The 18,227-nt window shown below is 37.1% G+C and overlaps 1 protein-coding gene across 1 annotated transcript; it reads left to right on the forward strand.

The window, feature by feature from the left end:
• The first annotated feature begins 85 nt into the window (after positions 1-85).
• Positions 86-14,878, forward strand: LOC132164736 (ABSCISIC ACID-INSENSITIVE 5-like protein 2). The gene is made up of 4 exons (XM_059575291.1): positions 86-342; positions 994-1,652; positions 1,758-1,829; positions 14,304-14,878. Exons 2-4 carry the CDS (start codon positions 1,005-1,007, stop codon positions 14,382-14,384), a joined length of 801 nt encoding a protein of 266 aa, XP_059431274.1. The 5' UTR covers positions 86-342; positions 994-1,004; the 3' UTR covers positions 14,385-14,878.
• The last annotated feature ends 3,349 nt before the right edge of the window (positions 14,879-18,227 follow it).

The raw sequence follows: 18,227 nt of genomic DNA on the forward strand, positions 1-18,227 counted from the left end.
TTATTTTTTTCGATAACCAACTGGACCCTTCTCAAATAAACTAAAAACAAAACAAAGGACTTTTAAAAAAAGAAAAAAAGAAAAAGAGAAATGATCCGACCCGATGGATTCAAGCGACAGACCCAGCGTCGAAGACGAAGGTGCAACAGGCAAAGAATCAATGAGCCAACCTCAAACTGAATACACAACAGAAAAAGCCATTAATTTTGGGTTCCTCCTTTTCATCTCCTAATCTCCGGGTTGTGTTTTGTTGCTCCAGTCGTGGGTTCCTGGTGTAATTTACGACTCAGCGAAAAAGATCTATTTTCCCGTCATCCCATAATTCTCTTCCATTTTCTCCTGGTAGATTTTCTTTACTTCTTTACTTCCTTTTATTTTAATTTTCAGTTTCAAAAATAATCTCTGACAATTTTTGGCTGCTACTGCGGTATCACAATCTTTTATTATTATTATTGTTATTATTATTATTATATTGCATAATGAACTTCAATTTTGACATTTCAATATTTGATTTTGATTGATACGATCTTTCTTGCTTTGATTCGATGCCAAGTGAGAACTTTGATTGGCACTTCCCTCTTTCTTGCTCTTTCTTTGAGAGTGGGAGGGAGGGAGGGAAATCTCTCGTTTAAAATAAATGGATGAGAGATGGATTTTTTAGGCTCACTTTCACTCTCTTCTGGCTGCCGAGAAATGTCGGGAAAATTTGTCTGTGTCTGTCAGTTTTTATTTTATTTTTTGGTTGGAAAGAATTTTGTTAGAAAACAAATGAAGCATTACTAGAATTCGTTTGAGCAGTATGGTAGGTAATTTGGGTATACATCGGTGTTCATTCGCATTACTTCTTCTTGATTTTTATTTTTGGTCTTTCAGTTGTAGAACTATTTTAATTTAATTTAATTTTTTTTTAAAAAAACCTACCCAAATAGCGCCCTAGGGTTTCTAGTCATTGCCTACTAATTTTGAGTAATCTTGCGTTTTTTACAACTATAGGTTTTTGTTCTATGGGGATTCAAACAATGGGGTCTCAAGCCAATGGCCAACAGCCTCATTTACAGCCATCCCCATTGTTAAGGCAGAGCTCATGGTATAACCTCACCCTAGACGAAGTTAAAAATCAGTTGGGAGACATGGGGAAACCAGTGGGTAGCATGAACCTTGATGAGCTTCTTCAGAAAGTGTGGACTGCTGAAGCAAATCAATCCATGGGAATGGACAATGAGAACTCCTCGTCGTCGTCTTCCCTCCAACGGCAGGCCAGTGCAACATTGGCCAGGGCATTGAGTGGGAAGACGGTTGATCAAGTGTGGAGAGAGATTCAACAAGGGCAGAATAAGAGGTACGGTGAAGGCATGAGGGGTCAGGATAGAAATATGACGCTTGGGGAAATGACTTTAGAAGACTTCTTGGTACAAGCAGGGCTTTTTGCTGATGCTTCTATAGGTCCTACCATGGAGTTGGATATGGCTGAGCAGAGTTTTTCTCTGAAAATGGGTTTGTCATCATCCCCTTCAACTGGCACCTTATCAGATACAACAATGCCAGGACGGAAAAGGAATGGCTCAGATACGTTGGAGAAGACTATGGAAAGGAGGCTAAAGAGAAAAATCAAGAACAGGGAATCAGCTGCGCGCTCACGAGCTAGAAAACAGGTAAGCTTCTAAGTGTGTTGTTTCCTTTCTGAATTTACTTATGTTGGTTGATCCTATCTTTACCAATAATCCATGACCATTGCTGATTCATGTGGAACTGCACAGGCTTACCATAACGAACTGGTGGGCAAGGTTTCACTATTGGAAGAGGAGAATATCAAACTCAAGAAAGAGAAGGTAAGAAAACCTTTCATCAGTGTCTCAGGTTTTAGTTCTTTATTTGTTTTCTCATGTGTTTATATTATTGATACTTTAATCTTTATTTGTTTTCTCGTGCGTTTCTATTACATAAGTTTATCTTTTGATTACTTGTTTGACTTCTTGTGTGGTGAACTTCTTCATCTTCGTAAAGATAGTTAGCTGTTGCCACCTCAAATATATGATTTCTACATCAAATGGAACCTCTTCCCCTTATAAGAAAATGGCGAAGGATGAACTGTGGAGTCGAGATCTATTGGGTGAAGACATAAACCAATCTGATAGTTCATCGAAACAAGAATTTTCATGTATAGAGCACAGAAAGGAAGGAATTTCTTTACAAACATATAATCAGTTGATTTAACTTATTCTTATAGTTGGATGGCAACTAAAAAGTAAAGAATAAAGAATCTTAGTTCTATGCCAAGTATAGACTTCTATAATCTATGGTTTATATGAAATTAGTACAGATCTTAACTATCAATAAAGGAAATGTAATATATGACTCTTACTGAATTTGAAAATGTGATACCTAAGGGCAGTTTGAAGACCACAATGATATGTAGTGTGATTGTAATGAGAAACAATGTTGGCATGTGTGGAGCATTTGGATTATGCACCACGAACCTTAGTTGCTTATATTGAGAATCACAATTGTAATGAGCCTTATAAAAATTACCATATGAAAATGTTGCTTTTACCGCATTGTTTCTGAAAAGTATTTGGAAGGTCTCACTAAGAATGTAGATAGTTAAATACTTTGTTCTCTTGGAGAGTGACTTGGTCTCACTCGCATGAGTCTACATTTTCTTATTTTTTAGAGCTTTGTAATTCTTTTTCTAATCAGTAGGGGTTCTTTTGTATACATCCTGTGTGCATGGGTTGTGCCCCTCTGCGCGTTTGGTAATATACTTATTACTTATCAAAAAAAAGAATGTAGATAAATCTCCCTTGAAATCTTCTAGAAATTTTTTGAATAATTTTTTTTTTTATAAGTAATCAAAATATCGTTAAAAGTGCAAAAGGCACACTCATGTATACAAGAAGAACACATAACTAGAAAGAAAAAAGAATAAAAAAAATCATGAAAATAAGCCTAGTGGAAAAGAGTATTGAAGAAGGATTTTAAATCCGCCACCATCATCTTGCGGTCTTCAAAACCCTAAGCATTTCTTTTCCTTCAAATACACCACAAAAGACAGGATGAAATCATCTTCCACACTGTTGCACTTTGGGGATTGCCACTCAACCCTCTCCAACAAGCAAATAGGTGGAAGATGGTGCATTCTTGCCTCTTGTAGTGTCTTTAGAGGGAAAGAAATGACAGAAGTTTTGAGGATCGTGAGAGGATGTTGGCAGAATTCGAGTCTTTTTTCTTTTTAACTCTATACACTTGGATAGCTGCATTTTTAGCTCCATGGAAGCTTAGTTTTCATAATTTTCTTATTCTTTTTTCTCCTTGTAGTTAGGTGTTTCCCTTGTTTTCTCTTTATGCACCTGAGTAGCGGTTTTTGCTTTTAATGATTGTTGATTACTTACACAAAAAAAAAAAAAAAAAAACAAGCGAACAAGTCAACCACTCTCCTAGGTATTACCCAAATAAGAGTAGTAGGACTAAAGATAGCACTTCATAAGGCACTAGCAACTCACAATGTAGAAAAAGATGATCTACAGACTCCCCACATCTCTTACATATATAGCACCAGTCCACTACAATGAAATGCCAGTTCCTAAGGTTATCGATGATAAGGATTTTCCCTAGGGCAACCGACCAAGCAAAGAACACCGCTCTCAAGGGGACCTTATTCTACCGTTTACACTTTTGAGGGAAATGAGTGCCATCATGGGGGACAAAGACGTTATAAAACGATCTAACATTGAACAACTCTCTCTTGGAAAGGACCCAACAAAGCTGATCTTCACCTTTTCTGCCTGCTCCAAAGGAATACAACAAATTGAAAAATGAAGCAAAGACTTCAATCTCCCAATCGTGAGCCACTCTGATAAGGCTTACGTTCCACAAATGGCAGCTACAAGAAACCTCAAAATGATCTGCCAAGGAGGCATCCTTGATGTGAGCTATATTATACAAAACTGGAAAAGCTTCCTTGAGGGCCTGATGTCACACCACTTGTCATTCCAAAACCTAATCTTAAAGTCATCTCCTACCTTAAATCTGGTTTGAAGGTTTTGATTAACTTTAGAAATGGGTTTCTGTAGTAATTGGTTTTAGGTAAATAAACTTGACTGTGTTTCTGTTATCCTGCAACTTTGTTGATAAAAAACTTTCTGAGTAGTCCATTGTGCAATAAAAAAGCCACTAGTTTTCGGCATAAATGTTCATTATCGCACTAAATAGAAAATATCTGGTATTTATCTATGTTGATCGTGTTGAGTGTGTTATCTCCGTCCTTGATGGAAGTGGTGGCTATCTAAGCAAAATAATGCTGTGTTCCTAATATAAATACTTTGTCAGCCTGTGTGGTTTAATTGCTTTGGAGGATATAAAATGAAGTAAGACCAAGATTGGGGATCTCTGTCGCTACTTAATAGATGAAGCAGCATTTAGGACAATTTCTTCACCATGAATTGTTCTGACCTCTAATTTGTGGACACAGACAGTAGTGTTGTGTGTTTTTATGCAAAGCAAGTTATACACTGCCGCTCACCAGATTATTCTGATGGGTACACAACTATATATTTGTGCTTTATGTCAGTTATAATTGTCTCTTTATGAGTTGTGATACCTAACTTACTATGTTTTTCTATAAACTGTCGTGATGCAATCTTTTTTTTTTTTTTTTTTTTTTTCTCATGTCCAATTTGTGACCCAAAAGAAAAAAAGAATAAAAAAGAGAATACTCCAGATCTTGCTTGCAAACATGTACTCATTCATTCTTCTCTGGTCATCATTAACGGAAAATGATTTATCTGCATGTATATTAAATATTGTATTGTTTATGTAGAATGTTAATTTTGCCAATACATGGGTTGGTATAGATGTTACTTGTACAATATTTATCTCTATGATTATTTTTTTCTGGATGACTAATAAAATATATAAATGCCGCAGAGCAGGAAAATACCAACAAGTATTTTATTGGAGGGTAGGTGTGGAACTTGTATTTTGTAAATAAATAATACTTCAATGGTATAGGGAAAGGTAAGGGAAACTATTGTGAAATATTTGAATAGGGAAGTAAAAAGTAGTTTTGTTCCCTAAACTTAGGAAAAATCAAAGGGAAGCTGTTGCTAGTACTCTTAGATCCTAAGTTTGAGACTTGCTAGCCTAGGTGCAAACTCTCCCTGGTGTAAAAAGCTAGCAATTTATTTTGATCCGTGTAGGGAAACTTCCGAGAGTGCGGTGCATAGGTCTGAGGTTTACTCCGCAGGGGTAGGTCCGAAGGGCTCTGCCTTGTCGAGGTTTCCCATCATAAAAAAAAGAAGGGGTGGGATGTTATATATGGAATTAGAAGTGGGAGGGTTCCTCCTCTGACAGATCTGAAATCAAGATCTGATCTTAATTATATGAAGGTTTTTGCCTTCAAACTCTGGAATCAACCAGAAGAGTCTTAGGAACTGATTTCTTTCATTCATTCATCATTATGAAATGCATGCAAGCCTGCCTATTTATCGAGGTGAACTCACTAGATTCTAGAATGAATCAGACCTTAAAACCTGGGACTTTACTATTTTAGTGATAGCTCGCTTACTGACTCTTTAACAATGCTACCGGACAGCTGGATACATGTAGACTTTGACTCATAGACTTTTATAGTCAAACATATTAAAAATCACCTTTTGATTTATAGTTGCTTTTACTCCCATAATTTAAGAGGACACGGGCATTGTGAAAAAGAATATCCCTAAAAAGTTGAGATCTAAAAATCGAAAATATCTAAAAGAATTTTAAGGGAAGTGAAGGAATAATATAAATATGCCATCCAAACAAATGGAAGTGTCAAAAAATGAACTTCAGTTTTAAAACAGCGAGATCGGCAACTCCAAAATTGTGTGGCTCTTCTTCTTGCCCCATATATATCATGACAAATGCGACAGAATAACAAACGAGATAATATTTCTGTCATCCTATGAGTCAATCACTGGCCTAGCCACGACATACCAAACTATGAAAAATAAAAGGGACCAAAACTACCTTGCTACCAAGCAGTAAATGGTATAGGTTGAGCATTTCGTTTACCTATGCAGCACAAATTGAATAATGATCTACACATCAAATATTCGTCCACGCAAATGCAGTGGTAGAATTTCTGTAAAGTGTCATAGTACTTATCTGAGAATGTTTTCTTCTTCTAGAGACTCCAAATTATCCCATCTTTTCCATCTCTTCTCACCTTTGCAGAATAGAGAAGGTAAAAAAAAAAAAAGGCGAATGTTTAGTAAACTAGATTGATCTGGTTCAATCCTTCCTCTTCTTTTTTTTTTTTTTTTTTTGGAAATAGAGGAAATTTTAGACTCTGATAAATAGTGAATTATGGGTTGTGCAGTTCTTGAATTGAGTTATTAATTATTTTGGTTTGATTCCTCTCCTGGTTAGATAAGCTTTTCATCCCCGGCCCCCCTTCCCCCCCACAAAAAAAAAATAAAATTTGCCTTCTATGTGTCTGTATCTTGTAATTTCCTGTGTCCTATGTTCATTGTTAGTGCTCCACGGACATCTGCTTCTGGTTGTGAGGGGGCTATTTTAGGTTTATAGCTGTTTGTGGATGTACTTTAAAATTCCAAAGTATATTATGTACATCAATATCTTTTCATGATGCTTTTGTTCTTTATTTTGTATCAAGCCCTAAGATGGATTTAGCTAAAGGCTTTATTATAAGTATTTGTTAACCAACAGCAGATTTCACACTTCATCCACCATTTTGGTGTTGGGGTAGGTCTCAGCTCTAAATGTTGCATAGCTAGAGAATGGGAGGTTTTGGTAGTGTTGGGAGTCGGCTGTAATATCTAAGGTTCCCTTCAAAGACAAATCATAAGCATTGGATTTGGGATCTTGTCAACAGTTTTAGGTGTAAAACATATGGTTTGGATGAAGAAAAGCTGCATTTTACTTGGCACTAGACAGACACACTGTCATTTATCATTTGCTTTTATTTTCGGGTGATTAATCATCCAAGGTTGAAATATGATCAATGTGCGCAGATTTTTTTTTTTTTTTCTTTTGTCAAACAATATCATAGTATTTCTATGGAGAGTTTTAATAAACTAAGTTTGGTTTACCTGCTGGATGTGGTGATTATTCAGAAGAGTCATTTTCTTTTCTGGCCTCTGGTTATTTACACAGTATGGCATTGACCTAATGGGAAGTTTTGGTCTAGGTTGTATGGACGTTATGTAGGATGAATTGCCACTAATAGCATTTAACCAACCGGGCAACCATATGATTTTGACCAGCATTGAATGCTGGCCCAGGTTTACTCACAGAAAGGCCAACTGCAGTTAACTGCAATTTCTTAATTTATCTAGTATTAATGAAGCATAATAGGAGTAGTTTGCAAGTGAGAGTATTTTGCTTGAAATAAGAGCTGTCTGCAATTAATTTATCTTTACAAGTAATTTTTTTTTTGTTCCAATTTCTCCTCTATATAATGTACATGTCGCACGACTTAAGCATTCAAAATCAATCAAATATTCTTGAGTTATTTTCCTCTCTATTTTGAGTCTTACTGTCAATTTTAATTAGTTTCGCTTCCGCTAGGTCAGGAGGTCCCATACTGATTGGACTATTGTCAACTTGTTAGTGAGCCTCATCCTGAGACATTGTTGAACGTCCAGCTTACATGTTTGAATCACAACATCTTTAGGCTACTGGATGGTCCTGATCTAGAGTCAATTTCCTTTGTTCCATGTTCTCAAAAATCTCCCAAAAGTGAAGCAAACTAAGGGAGCAAATACTATTTTAAGGATCTTTAGCAACTAATTTCATCCTCAAACATGAATCAAAACATAGAAGGCAAGGGCCTAAATTGGAATAAAGAGCTACATGAAGTCTAGCATGTACCTGATTGGGTGCCTTATATCTGCTTAATGATATACTTGAGGGGAATGACATCATTTATGGAAGTAGAACTTGATTGATGATGATTGATGGATTGTCCCTGTGAGGATGGCTTGAGAGTGGTTGGAGGTCTTTCCTATCAATCAACATATTCCATTCTCCCCTTAAGAGAGGATAATTGATAACTTGTAGTGTAGTTGTACTTCTCGTCCTTTTAAGTTTAGGGTTGACTCTGTGCTTGCATTTTTCACTGCACAAGAATTTTTTTTCTTGCATATGCATAAAAAACGCAGTTCTTTCCTAGAAGGGACTCAAATAAGAAAGTCAAAGACTTAGTTAGTTAACCATTACAATTGCTGCTAATGAATGAATTTTCTATTTGGCCTCTCATTGTTTAAGAATTACTTCTGTTTGCATGGTCTCATAACAAGTCATTCATTTTTGGCCTGATCATTGTTGCAATGTGGGGTTAACGCTGTAATTTGGCTAAAAAACAATCAGAATGCCATAGTTAGACATTAAGAGAAAACAAATTCACTTTAAATGGCACTTACCAAGGAAAAGTTGATATGCTTACGGCTTGTTGGTATTATTGCTTATGAATATGAACATTTAATTAAATGAAGCTGTAATTAGGATGTTGTGCATATAGAGATGTGTGCATTTAGACTTATTACTCTTACCTATCTATCAGTGTTTGTGTTAGTGGATGTGAATTTACATACAAGTTATGCATGTATACATAAACTATTATTTTATTGATGTTGGTGTCGAAATATGCATGATTTAGCGGCATTTAATTACGTCTTATAATTAAGATTAGATTTTCAAGCCTATGTCTCACCTTTCTTATGACTTGCCCAGTTTATAAGCTTTTCCAGCAAAATAGGTGAGCATACTGGAGCATGACATTGGACCTGTTGGAGTTACCTAGTTGGGTCATTTAACTACTAATTTTTTTTTTTTTGTAAGTAATTAAGATATTATTAAAAAGCGTAAGGCGGCCCTAGCTACACACGAAGTATATAAAAGAAAACATATAGCTAGAAGGAGAAATTACCTAGCTAGAAGGATAAAAAGAATAAGGAAATCATAGTAACTAAGCACCAAAGGATAAACAAACACAGCTGTCTAAAGATACAGAGTATTAAAGAAAAAAGACTTGTATTCGTCTAACGTCCTCTCACGGTCCTCAAAACTTATGTCATTCATTTTCTTCCACAAAAGGCACAAATGCACTATCTTCCACATAGTAACACTCTGAATGCTGCTGACAGTTCACCAACAAGCATACAACTCAACTACATAACTCAAGACAGACCAAAGTACAAAAAAAAAAAAAAACATTCCATAAGGCACAAGCAACCCCACCATGGAGAAGAAAATTGTCCATGGACTTCCTATTCCTTTTATACATACAACATCTATCGACCACAACAACATGCTACTTCTTAAGATTGTCAATGGCAACTAAGAAAAAAAGGCTGCCTTCAAAGGAATCTTAGTCTGCCAAACGCTCTTCCAAGGGAAAAGAAGGCCATCATTACAACCAAGATATTATAGAAGGATCTAACATCAAACAAGCTTCCTTTGGAGGGGCCCACCAAAGCTTGTCTTCACCTTCCTGTCTCACTCTAACTAGAAAACTTCCCCCAATCCCTCCTAATATTCTTTCATAACCCCTGCCCTTACGTTGCAAGAGATTCTTTAGAAAACGACCCATCCCATGAACTGTTAAACTTAGAGCTCACCACAACTCTCCATTTAGCCTTTCTCTCATGCACATAGCTCCATAGCCATTTTCCTAAGAGAGCACATTGAACATCAACCCCCAACCTTCCCTTGGAGAACAAACCATGGAATAACTTACCAAATGATATTTGAACTCTTTGCCTAATTCACCCCATAAGAATCTTGCTAAACCTTCTCAATATGATTTGCAACACCCACAGGAAAAGGGAAGAGGGACATGAAATACGTAGGCAAATTAGAAAATGTGCTCTTAATTAGGATAACCCTACCACACTTAGACATCTACTTCCTTTTTTCAACTAGCCAACTGATCTTTTCAATAACAGTCGCAAATAGGCTTGTCCTTGTAGGAGACCCCCAACAGAAGATCAAGATACTTCAAAGGCAAAGAAGAAATCCCACATCCTAGAATACCTAACCAACTCATCCACATTATCAACATTTCCCATAGGAATCAATTCCGACTTAGCCAAATTGATCTTCAAGCCCGACAGCTCCAAAACATAAGAACAAGAACAGCAAATGACGTAGATGATTTTGGTTTGCTTCACAGAAAATCAAAGTATCATCCACAAACAGAAGATGAGAGATATCAATCCCACTAACATTCCATGTTCCCATAACACTTTTTTTTTTCTCTCTCTCTCTACACTTTTTAGGTTAGTAAGATAGTTTTCCGCCTTAGCGGCAGCGCTGTGCGCTAGGCTCTGGTGAGCCTCAATGGAACGGCATTCTTCATTGAAGCGAAATCTTTTTGCCTGTCGGCAAAGGAAGGGTGTCCTGATCTTCGTTTGGAGGAAAAAGAGAAAAGGGTTTGTAGGGGTAATCTTCGTGAGTCAACCTTGTGCTTCATGGTTGGTGGATACAGTTGAGGAGGCGAGTCAATCTCAGGTGAAGGTTGATATTGCCAAGTCTTACCATGAGGTTGATAAGGCTTTGATGTGCATGGGGGTGTCAATAAGGCAGGTAGCTTCTTGGAGGTGGTTGTCTTTGCCGAGGGAGGTCGTAAAGGAATCATTTGGCTCCCAGAGGGCTGTGATGGGAGGGGATGGCGTCAATTTGCAAGTGAGTTGCGGAGGATTCAGGCCTCTATGCACTTTGTTCCGGGGACGCAGCTCAAGTTTGGTTTGGGAGAATCCACTTCTGGATGTCATTCTGGGCGCTCCTTTGAGGAGGTTCTTTGAGTGGCGCCTGACTCTGAGGTGCTCCTCGTTGGGAGGAGGGTAAGATCTTCGCAACCTCTTGATCTATTCCCGGTGAAGCCCTTTTTTGAGCTGGGGCTCGAAGATTATGAGTCGCGGTTAGTGGTGGATTGTTTTGAGTTGGAGACGCTGGAGCCTACTAATTCTGTTGCATGTTCTATCCCGGTGGCTAACCATACGAAGAAGAAGAAGAAGATTAAGACGCTGCAATTTTTTTCGAACCGAATTGGGCCGGGTCCTTGTTGGGCTAGTGTTTCCTTAAGCCCAATCACGCTGGGTATCTCTAAGTCCGGTTGGCGCAAGGGTTGGAAGCATCATTTTAAGTATTTGCCAATGTCTCCCCGGTGCATGTTTGCCTCGCCGGGTGATGTTAGGTTTCCGGCCGCTCGTCGGGAGTCTTGTGCTTCTGAGTCATTTGCGTCGGTCGCTGGTGGTCTCGCCGTGGTTTCCAGTGATGATTCCGCGCTTGCGTTGGTGGAGGTTCTGGAGTTACCTCATCAGGGCTATGCGTCAGGGTCTTCTCATGCTGCTGCGGCGGCGGCCCCTGTTTCTCACGCTACTACGGTGGAGGCCCCTGTCTCTTCGACGGAGGTTGCTTTGTTGTTGGAGACTGCCCAGATCCGGTTGACCACTCCGGTGACTGTTTCTCCTGCTGATACGGCGGAGGCCCTTGTCTCTCCGACAGAGGCCTCTGGCTCTCCAGAGTCTCTAGCGGTGGTCTTTGTCCCTCCGGTGGGAGTTGGTGCTGTTCCGGCAAAGGAGGTTGAGCCTATTAAGATTGCATCGGGGAAAGGGTTGCTCCGTTGGGGGTTTTTAGGGTCTAGAAATGCTTCTCCTTCTCTGCCTGCGATGAAGGAGGCTTCATCGTCAGTTAAGGGTTCCAAGGGTGTTGTTGAAGAATCACAGGTCTGTTCTTTGAAGAAGCACGCGGCCGAGCTGGGTTTGAGACCCAGCGAACCTTTTCCTCACATGTCGGAGGGTGGTACTCCAATTTACTCCTCTATCTCCAAATCTCAAATAGGGTATGCCCGGAGAGTGAAGGAAAAGATTGCTCAGCAGTTGCATAAGAACAAGGAGTTGTTTGTCGAAGTTGTGGCGGAAACTTCGGAGAAGGGGGTGGAGAACTATTCGGAGGTCGCACTAGATGCGGCGAAATTTGCCTCCATTGTGGGATTGTCTAATGGTGAAGGAAGTGACGAGAAAAGTCTTTTGAGTCTCTTTTTGAATATTGAAGAAGAGCAGGAGCCCTACACCTCAAAGGTGAAAGGAAATAGGGAACTCAAGAATTTAGAATGCTCCATCAATTATGAGGCTAGAGAGAGACCTTCTCCGGAGAGGTGCCATCACCGGCGGGTTGTGTTGGGACCAAAAATGCATTTTCCTTTCCTCCAAAGGTGCATTAGGGGCTTTGGGTTTTTAGGGCTGATGGCTATTGTAGGCTTTAGTCTTTGGGTTCTTTTTTTGGTTTTGCTGTTTGGATGTGTTTACTAGTTGGGTTTTTTGGGTTGGGTCTTATTGGGTTTTGTCTTTGGGTTTTAAGTTGGACTACCTATATATACTTTCTTGTGTACTTAGAGGCGCATTGCGCTTTTTTTGATCTATACAATTTTTTTTTTTTTTAAATAAAAAATAAAAAATTAATTAATTAATTAAAAAAAAAAAAACACATTCCATGTTCCCACAGAGAAGTCGGACAACAAACCCTTACTCACTGTAGTAGAAATCATCATACCCGAAGCCTCTATCACAATGACAAACAACAAAGAAGATAGAAAGTCCCCTTCTCTCAAGCCACGGGAGCTATTAAAGAAACCAGTAGGAGTGCCATTCACCAAAATTGAGCAATGCACCAAAGAAATACAATGAGCTATCCATGAGCACAATTTCCCCTTAAAACTACACCTTCTTAGCATGTACATCAGAAAATCTCAATTAACATGATCATAAGCTTTTTCTAAGTCTATTTTGTAGAGATCACCCGATTGTCCAAATCTTATTGTACTATCAAGGCATTCATTGGCAATAAGAATAGGATATAGGATCTGCCTACCTCGGATGAAAGCATTCTGTGACTTAAAAATAGTATTCTCCAAAACTATCTTTAGTATGTTTGCTAGAATCTTAGGAATGATACTTGCCAAAAAAATTTGTAAATGTCACTCACTAGATTGATCAGGCGAAAATGCTTAGGATCAATAGCCTTTGGAATCTTTGTAATGAGGGCGGTAAACATAGCATTGAGGTTCCTTTCAAAATTACCTCTAGTAGGGAAATCACGAAAGACCTTCATGATGTCTTCTTTTAAAACAACTTAGCAAGCTTGGAAAAATGCCATAGAGTAACCGTCAAGGTCCAGTGTCTTGTCACCATTCATAGCTTTCACTACCTCCAACACCTTCCCTTCCTCAAAATCTCTCTCCAACCAAACAACCTCAATTCACCGATAGAGTCAAAAGAAATGCCATCCAACAATGGCCTCCAACTAAATTGCTTGCTGTACAGCTTTTTATAAAATTGGACAACATGTTTGCTGATACTATTTTATGCTATACTATTTTCTGTAGTTAACCATCTAATATTTTGTTGCTAGATGCACTTAGAGTTAATTTAATGCCTTTGTTTTATTAGGAAATTCAAATCTTGATGAGGATGAGTTACTACTTGCTGTGATATAAGAGTAGTCTCTTGACATATTGTTATGGGAAAATTATTTTTGAGGTCCTATGGTTTAACCTTTTATCAAATTGTTTTCTAAGGTTTAAATTTTATTAAATTACTCCTTAACGTATATTTTGTTATCAAATTGCCAATTTCGTATATTTGCTATTAGGTTCTTTTAACGGTGAATAGTGACTTGTAGGTTGATGGCCACGTTACAAACAGATAAATCAATTTATCGACTCATGTAAATATCATCAAGTCTACACCAGTTAACTTTGCCACATCAATAAAAAAATAAAAAATAAAAATTAAAGGTTGTTGGGGGCAGCCTGCCATCAATTTGGCTACGAACCACCCCCCAAAAGGCCATGGGGTGCTTGAATGATCTCCAAAGGCCAACAACCACCTTTTTTTTTTCTTTCATTTTCTTCTTTTCTTTGTTTTTCTAATACAACATTTTTTTAAATGATGTGGCAAAGTTAATTGGTACTCAATAATATGTACACATGTTAATAAATCCCTAGCGATAACATGGCCATCAGTCACTGTGTCACTGTTTACTGTTAAGAAACCTAAGAACAGGTGTACCGAAGGAGGAATTTGATGAAGAAACATACTTCAAGAAGTGATTTGTTAAATTTAAACCCTGCAGAGTGATTAAACTGCGGGGATCTCTACAGTAACTTTTTCCTATTGCTATATACCAAATGTCCTTGGTAGATGTTTCTATAAATATTTCTTCTCTCCAAAGCTCTTGTCCTTCTATACTTTTCAATGTTTACTTTATTCCAATATGGATGTTTGCTTTTGGTCCTGTAGGAATTTGATCAAATGTCGCCTTGTGAATCATCACCTGAAACAAAGTATCAGCTTCGAAGAACAAATTCAGCCTCTTTCTGACATCATCTTTGCACTGAAGGTTTGGAGTTCCCTATTGTTGTGACTAATGTAATGGACAGCTGAGGAAGCTGCTTTGGGATTTCTTAACCAGGCTCCTCTCCCACCATTAGGGCTGGCTTTATGTAAATTTATGATTCAACTGATTATTAAATATATAATTCAGCAAAAGTGCCATGTTTATAAATGTCGGCTCTGTTTTGCTGGAAACTATAGTAGGAAAAGTCCATGTTAGTTGAGTCCATATTAGGAAAGAAGCGAGTCCATGTTAGTCTCTAGTCTATTTCCTGGAAAGTTGGCTTGCAAGTCGAAAGCAATGAAGCCTCTTTATGAGTTTGGAGTTTAGGACTGTAATTGACCAAGTGTCTTGGTGAAACTCAGGAGTCATTATCATATCCATGTTGAGCTACCAAGTACTTGTCTGTGTGTAACATACTACACTACACTTTTATCTTATTCCATTGATGTGGTAATGTCATCTTTATTTTTCTTAACAATGGTTGATTCAAAGGCTGATGGGCACAACCATATCAGCTTGGTAAGATGAGTGTGTAGTAGCATTACTTTGTTCCTTTTTCACTTGCCGTGTTGATCCCAAAGAACTGAGTGCTCAATCCTCAAGCTGGAATAATTGGCAAATTGCTGAGAGTGCAGATTTAGGTGGCGTTTGGAAAATCACTGCAGCAGCTTTGCAATATTTTGCAGCTATTTCATGAAAGGGATTGTTGCTTCCTTGCTCAATGGCAGTATGGTTAAAATTGCAACTATGTTAGGTTTTGAGTGATTCCCATAAAGAAGTAGATGCTGGAATCGAAGTTAAGCACAGTTTTGAGATCAGGCTGCCATGACTTGCTATAAATTGTTGGAGAAAATCTGTTGATGTTGTAAGAGAAATGAATATCAGATTTGTTGTTTAACTGGGTTATGCACAAATGAAGTTAAACCAAATTGAGTAATGATATAAGGAGGATTGGAGTCTTCCCAAATGTGATTTTTAAAATTACTATTAAATTTTAAAGGATCATTATTAAGTTTTGATCTATTGGTGATTTTAAATGCTACATTACATTTAGAGGACTCTAGAAGGACTCTAGTACTCCTTATATTATTACTCAAACCGAATATCCTCAAGGATACTAGATGATTTGAAGAAAACGTTTTTCCAAAGTAATGAAATTTTGGAGAGACTGATTGTATTGTTTTTTAGATTATCAAACTTTTTGCAATTGAAAGGGGATATTTATCCACTTAATTTAAAAAAAAATTAAAAAAAAAATAATAATTAAAAAAAGGAAAAACATATAAAAAAGTCCCTTCAACTAACTACCGATTTTAAAAGAGTCACACAATGTTCAAATGCGCTAAAGTTGCTCATCAAACTACCAAAGTGTGTAAAAAATGTCACTTTTTTATATTGCTATAATACACTTATTCTTTTAAAAACTAAAATATAAAATATTAAAAAATCCTTGTGAACTAATGACTGTTTTTGAAATAGCCCCATGAAGTTTTGTGCTAAAGTGGTACATCAAACTACTAAAGTGTATCAAAAAATCCAATTTTTTTTAATTATATTCCAATAATACCTTTATTCTCTTAAAAACTGAAATAAAAATTAATAAAATTAAAAACTAAAAAAATTAAAATTAAAAAAAGAAAAGAAAATTAACTTTTTAGTTTATATACATATATACACTTTGTCGTAGTCGGTGGATTCATATGTCTGAATCCTTTTATGCTTTCTTCCCCGGTGTTTATTTGTGAAAGCAAATTTCTAGTATGAAATAAATATTCATACAAGAAAAGTGATCACAACAATCTCCCCTTTTTATGGTCTTTATTAACTTAGGTTTGCACTTTTTTAATTTTTTTTTTAATTTTTTTTTTTTTTACTTTCGGGTTTAAATTCTATTATAAATTGTACTTGACTTATAGGAAAAGACCAACTTAGTACCTCTGTTAAGTTCCGTTAGCCCAAACTAACGGAATGCCATGTGTCATCACCTAGAAATGCCACGTATTCTAAAAAAATATTTAAAAAAAATCCAATTTTTTCTTTTTTTTTTTAGGTTTAGTTTATTATTATTATTATTATTATTATTTAATTTTTTAGGACACATGACAGTTTTATGTGATGATACATGTGATGGAACCTAACAGAGGTATTAAGTTGGTCTTTTCCCGTAAGTTAGGTACTATTTATGATAGGATTTAAACCCGAGGTGAAAAAAAATAAAAAAGTGCAAACCCAAATACTAATAAAGTATTTAACCCTTATTAATATGGTAGTGAATTACACACTCCTGGGAAGGGAAAGGGATCCTCTCCATTTCAAATGAAATGGAGAGTATCCGGTTGATGGTAGGGATTTGTTAAAAACATCTAAGGGTCTACAAGCTACCACCTCATTTAAAAGTACATAACCTTTTTTTTTTTTTGAGAGAGAGAGAGAGAGAGAGAGAGAGAAATTCATTCTAATTTCATTCATGAATAATCAAGAGTATAAAAACTCTTACAAGCACAAAGCATACAGCTCTGAAATTCATAGCCGAAGCTAAAGGATTACATGTCATAGAGGTCAAAACATACAAATCTTACATTGAATTCCTATGACGTCTACATCCGCTAACCCATACCCAATCTTCAGCTTATAGATCAGATCTGTCTGGTGTAGACCTAATATTATCTTAATTAGTATGATTTGCGGTGGATATCAAAACCCTAACTTTTTCATTATCTTTATCTATTATCAACATTGCAAATCTGTGACAATTTAGCAATTTAATTTGGGAAAATCAATTCTAAAATAAAAACAACAATCCTCATGGGAATGATCTCGTATTTGCACTCTATACTCACGTTTTGATCTCGTGCACTTGCGAGTAAAACTTACCAAGTATTTGCCTATTAATTTATGTGGGTATTTGGCGAAGCAAGTTTTTGGCGCCATTGCCGGGGATTGTTTAATTTTGTTTAGAATTTGTTTTCCCTTAGTTAATTTTGTCTTGTTTTAATTTTATTTTGTTGTAATTCTAAATCTGTTTTCTGTTTTCCTTTAAATGTTAAATTTTGTTTTAATTTAGATTTATGTTTTTTGGTTTCTATACGTGCAGTCCTATTCTGTAGCAGTGCGATCGAGCGCACCTCTGGTGCAATCGAACGCACTGTTGCAAGCCATTAAATCTTTTGTTTTCTTTTCTGTGTTATTTGTGTTTCTGTTCGGCACGAGTACGATCGAGCGTATGAAGCTGTACGCTCGACCGCACTCTCGCCCATGCACTCCTGCACACACGAGTGCACCCACACACACACACATATTGCACAATTGCAATCGACTGCACCTTGCAGTACGATCAAGCGCACTCGTGTAGACTCTCACGTGATCTACCCTAGGTCTCACAACCCCTGTTTCTATCATTAAAATTTTCCTTCCTTGGTCTGCCTCTATTTCATCTGCAGCAGTACGATCGAGCGCACTGTTTAGTGCGATCGAACGCACTCGCTCAGATAGCACTATTAACCTTGCTGTAATTTAGATTTTAACTATTTTCCTTTGTAACATTACAGGGTTATTAATCTCATAATTGAATCAATTTTTCAGACCATCTAGACATTTGAAATGGCGGGAAGAGAAGAAGAAGACGTTGAGAACGCCCCAGTGCTAAGGCCAATGAAAAGTTTATACATTCCTCATAGCTTTGATTGGTCATCATGTATTGACTTCCAGCTCATTGTGCAGAGCAATTATAATCTATCTCTACATTTACTTAGTATGGTCCCACACTATAAAGGTACACCTTCTGAGGATCCATACTTGCACATTATGGACTTCTTCGATCTCTGCAA

Source organism: Corylus avellana, chromosome ca10, assembly GCF_901000735.1.
Source record: "Corylus avellana chromosome ca10, CavTom2PMs-1.0".
NCBI classification, from domain to species: domain Eukaryota; kingdom Viridiplantae; phylum Streptophyta; class Magnoliopsida; order Fagales; family Betulaceae; genus Corylus; species Corylus avellana.

Coding starts and splice junctions, on each gene's coding strand:
- LOC132164736 (XM_059575291.1), top strand. CDS start 1,005: ATGGGGATTCAAACAATGGGGTCTCAAGCCAATGGCCAACAGCCTCAT. Junction 1,653..1,757: donor GCTCACGAGCTAGAAAACAG/GTAAGCTTCTAA, acceptor GGAACTGCACAG/GCTTACCATAACGAACTGGT. Junction 1,830..14,303: donor TCAAACTCAAGAAAGAGAAG/GTAAGAAAACCT, acceptor TTGGTCCTGTAG/GAATTTGATCAAATGTCGCC.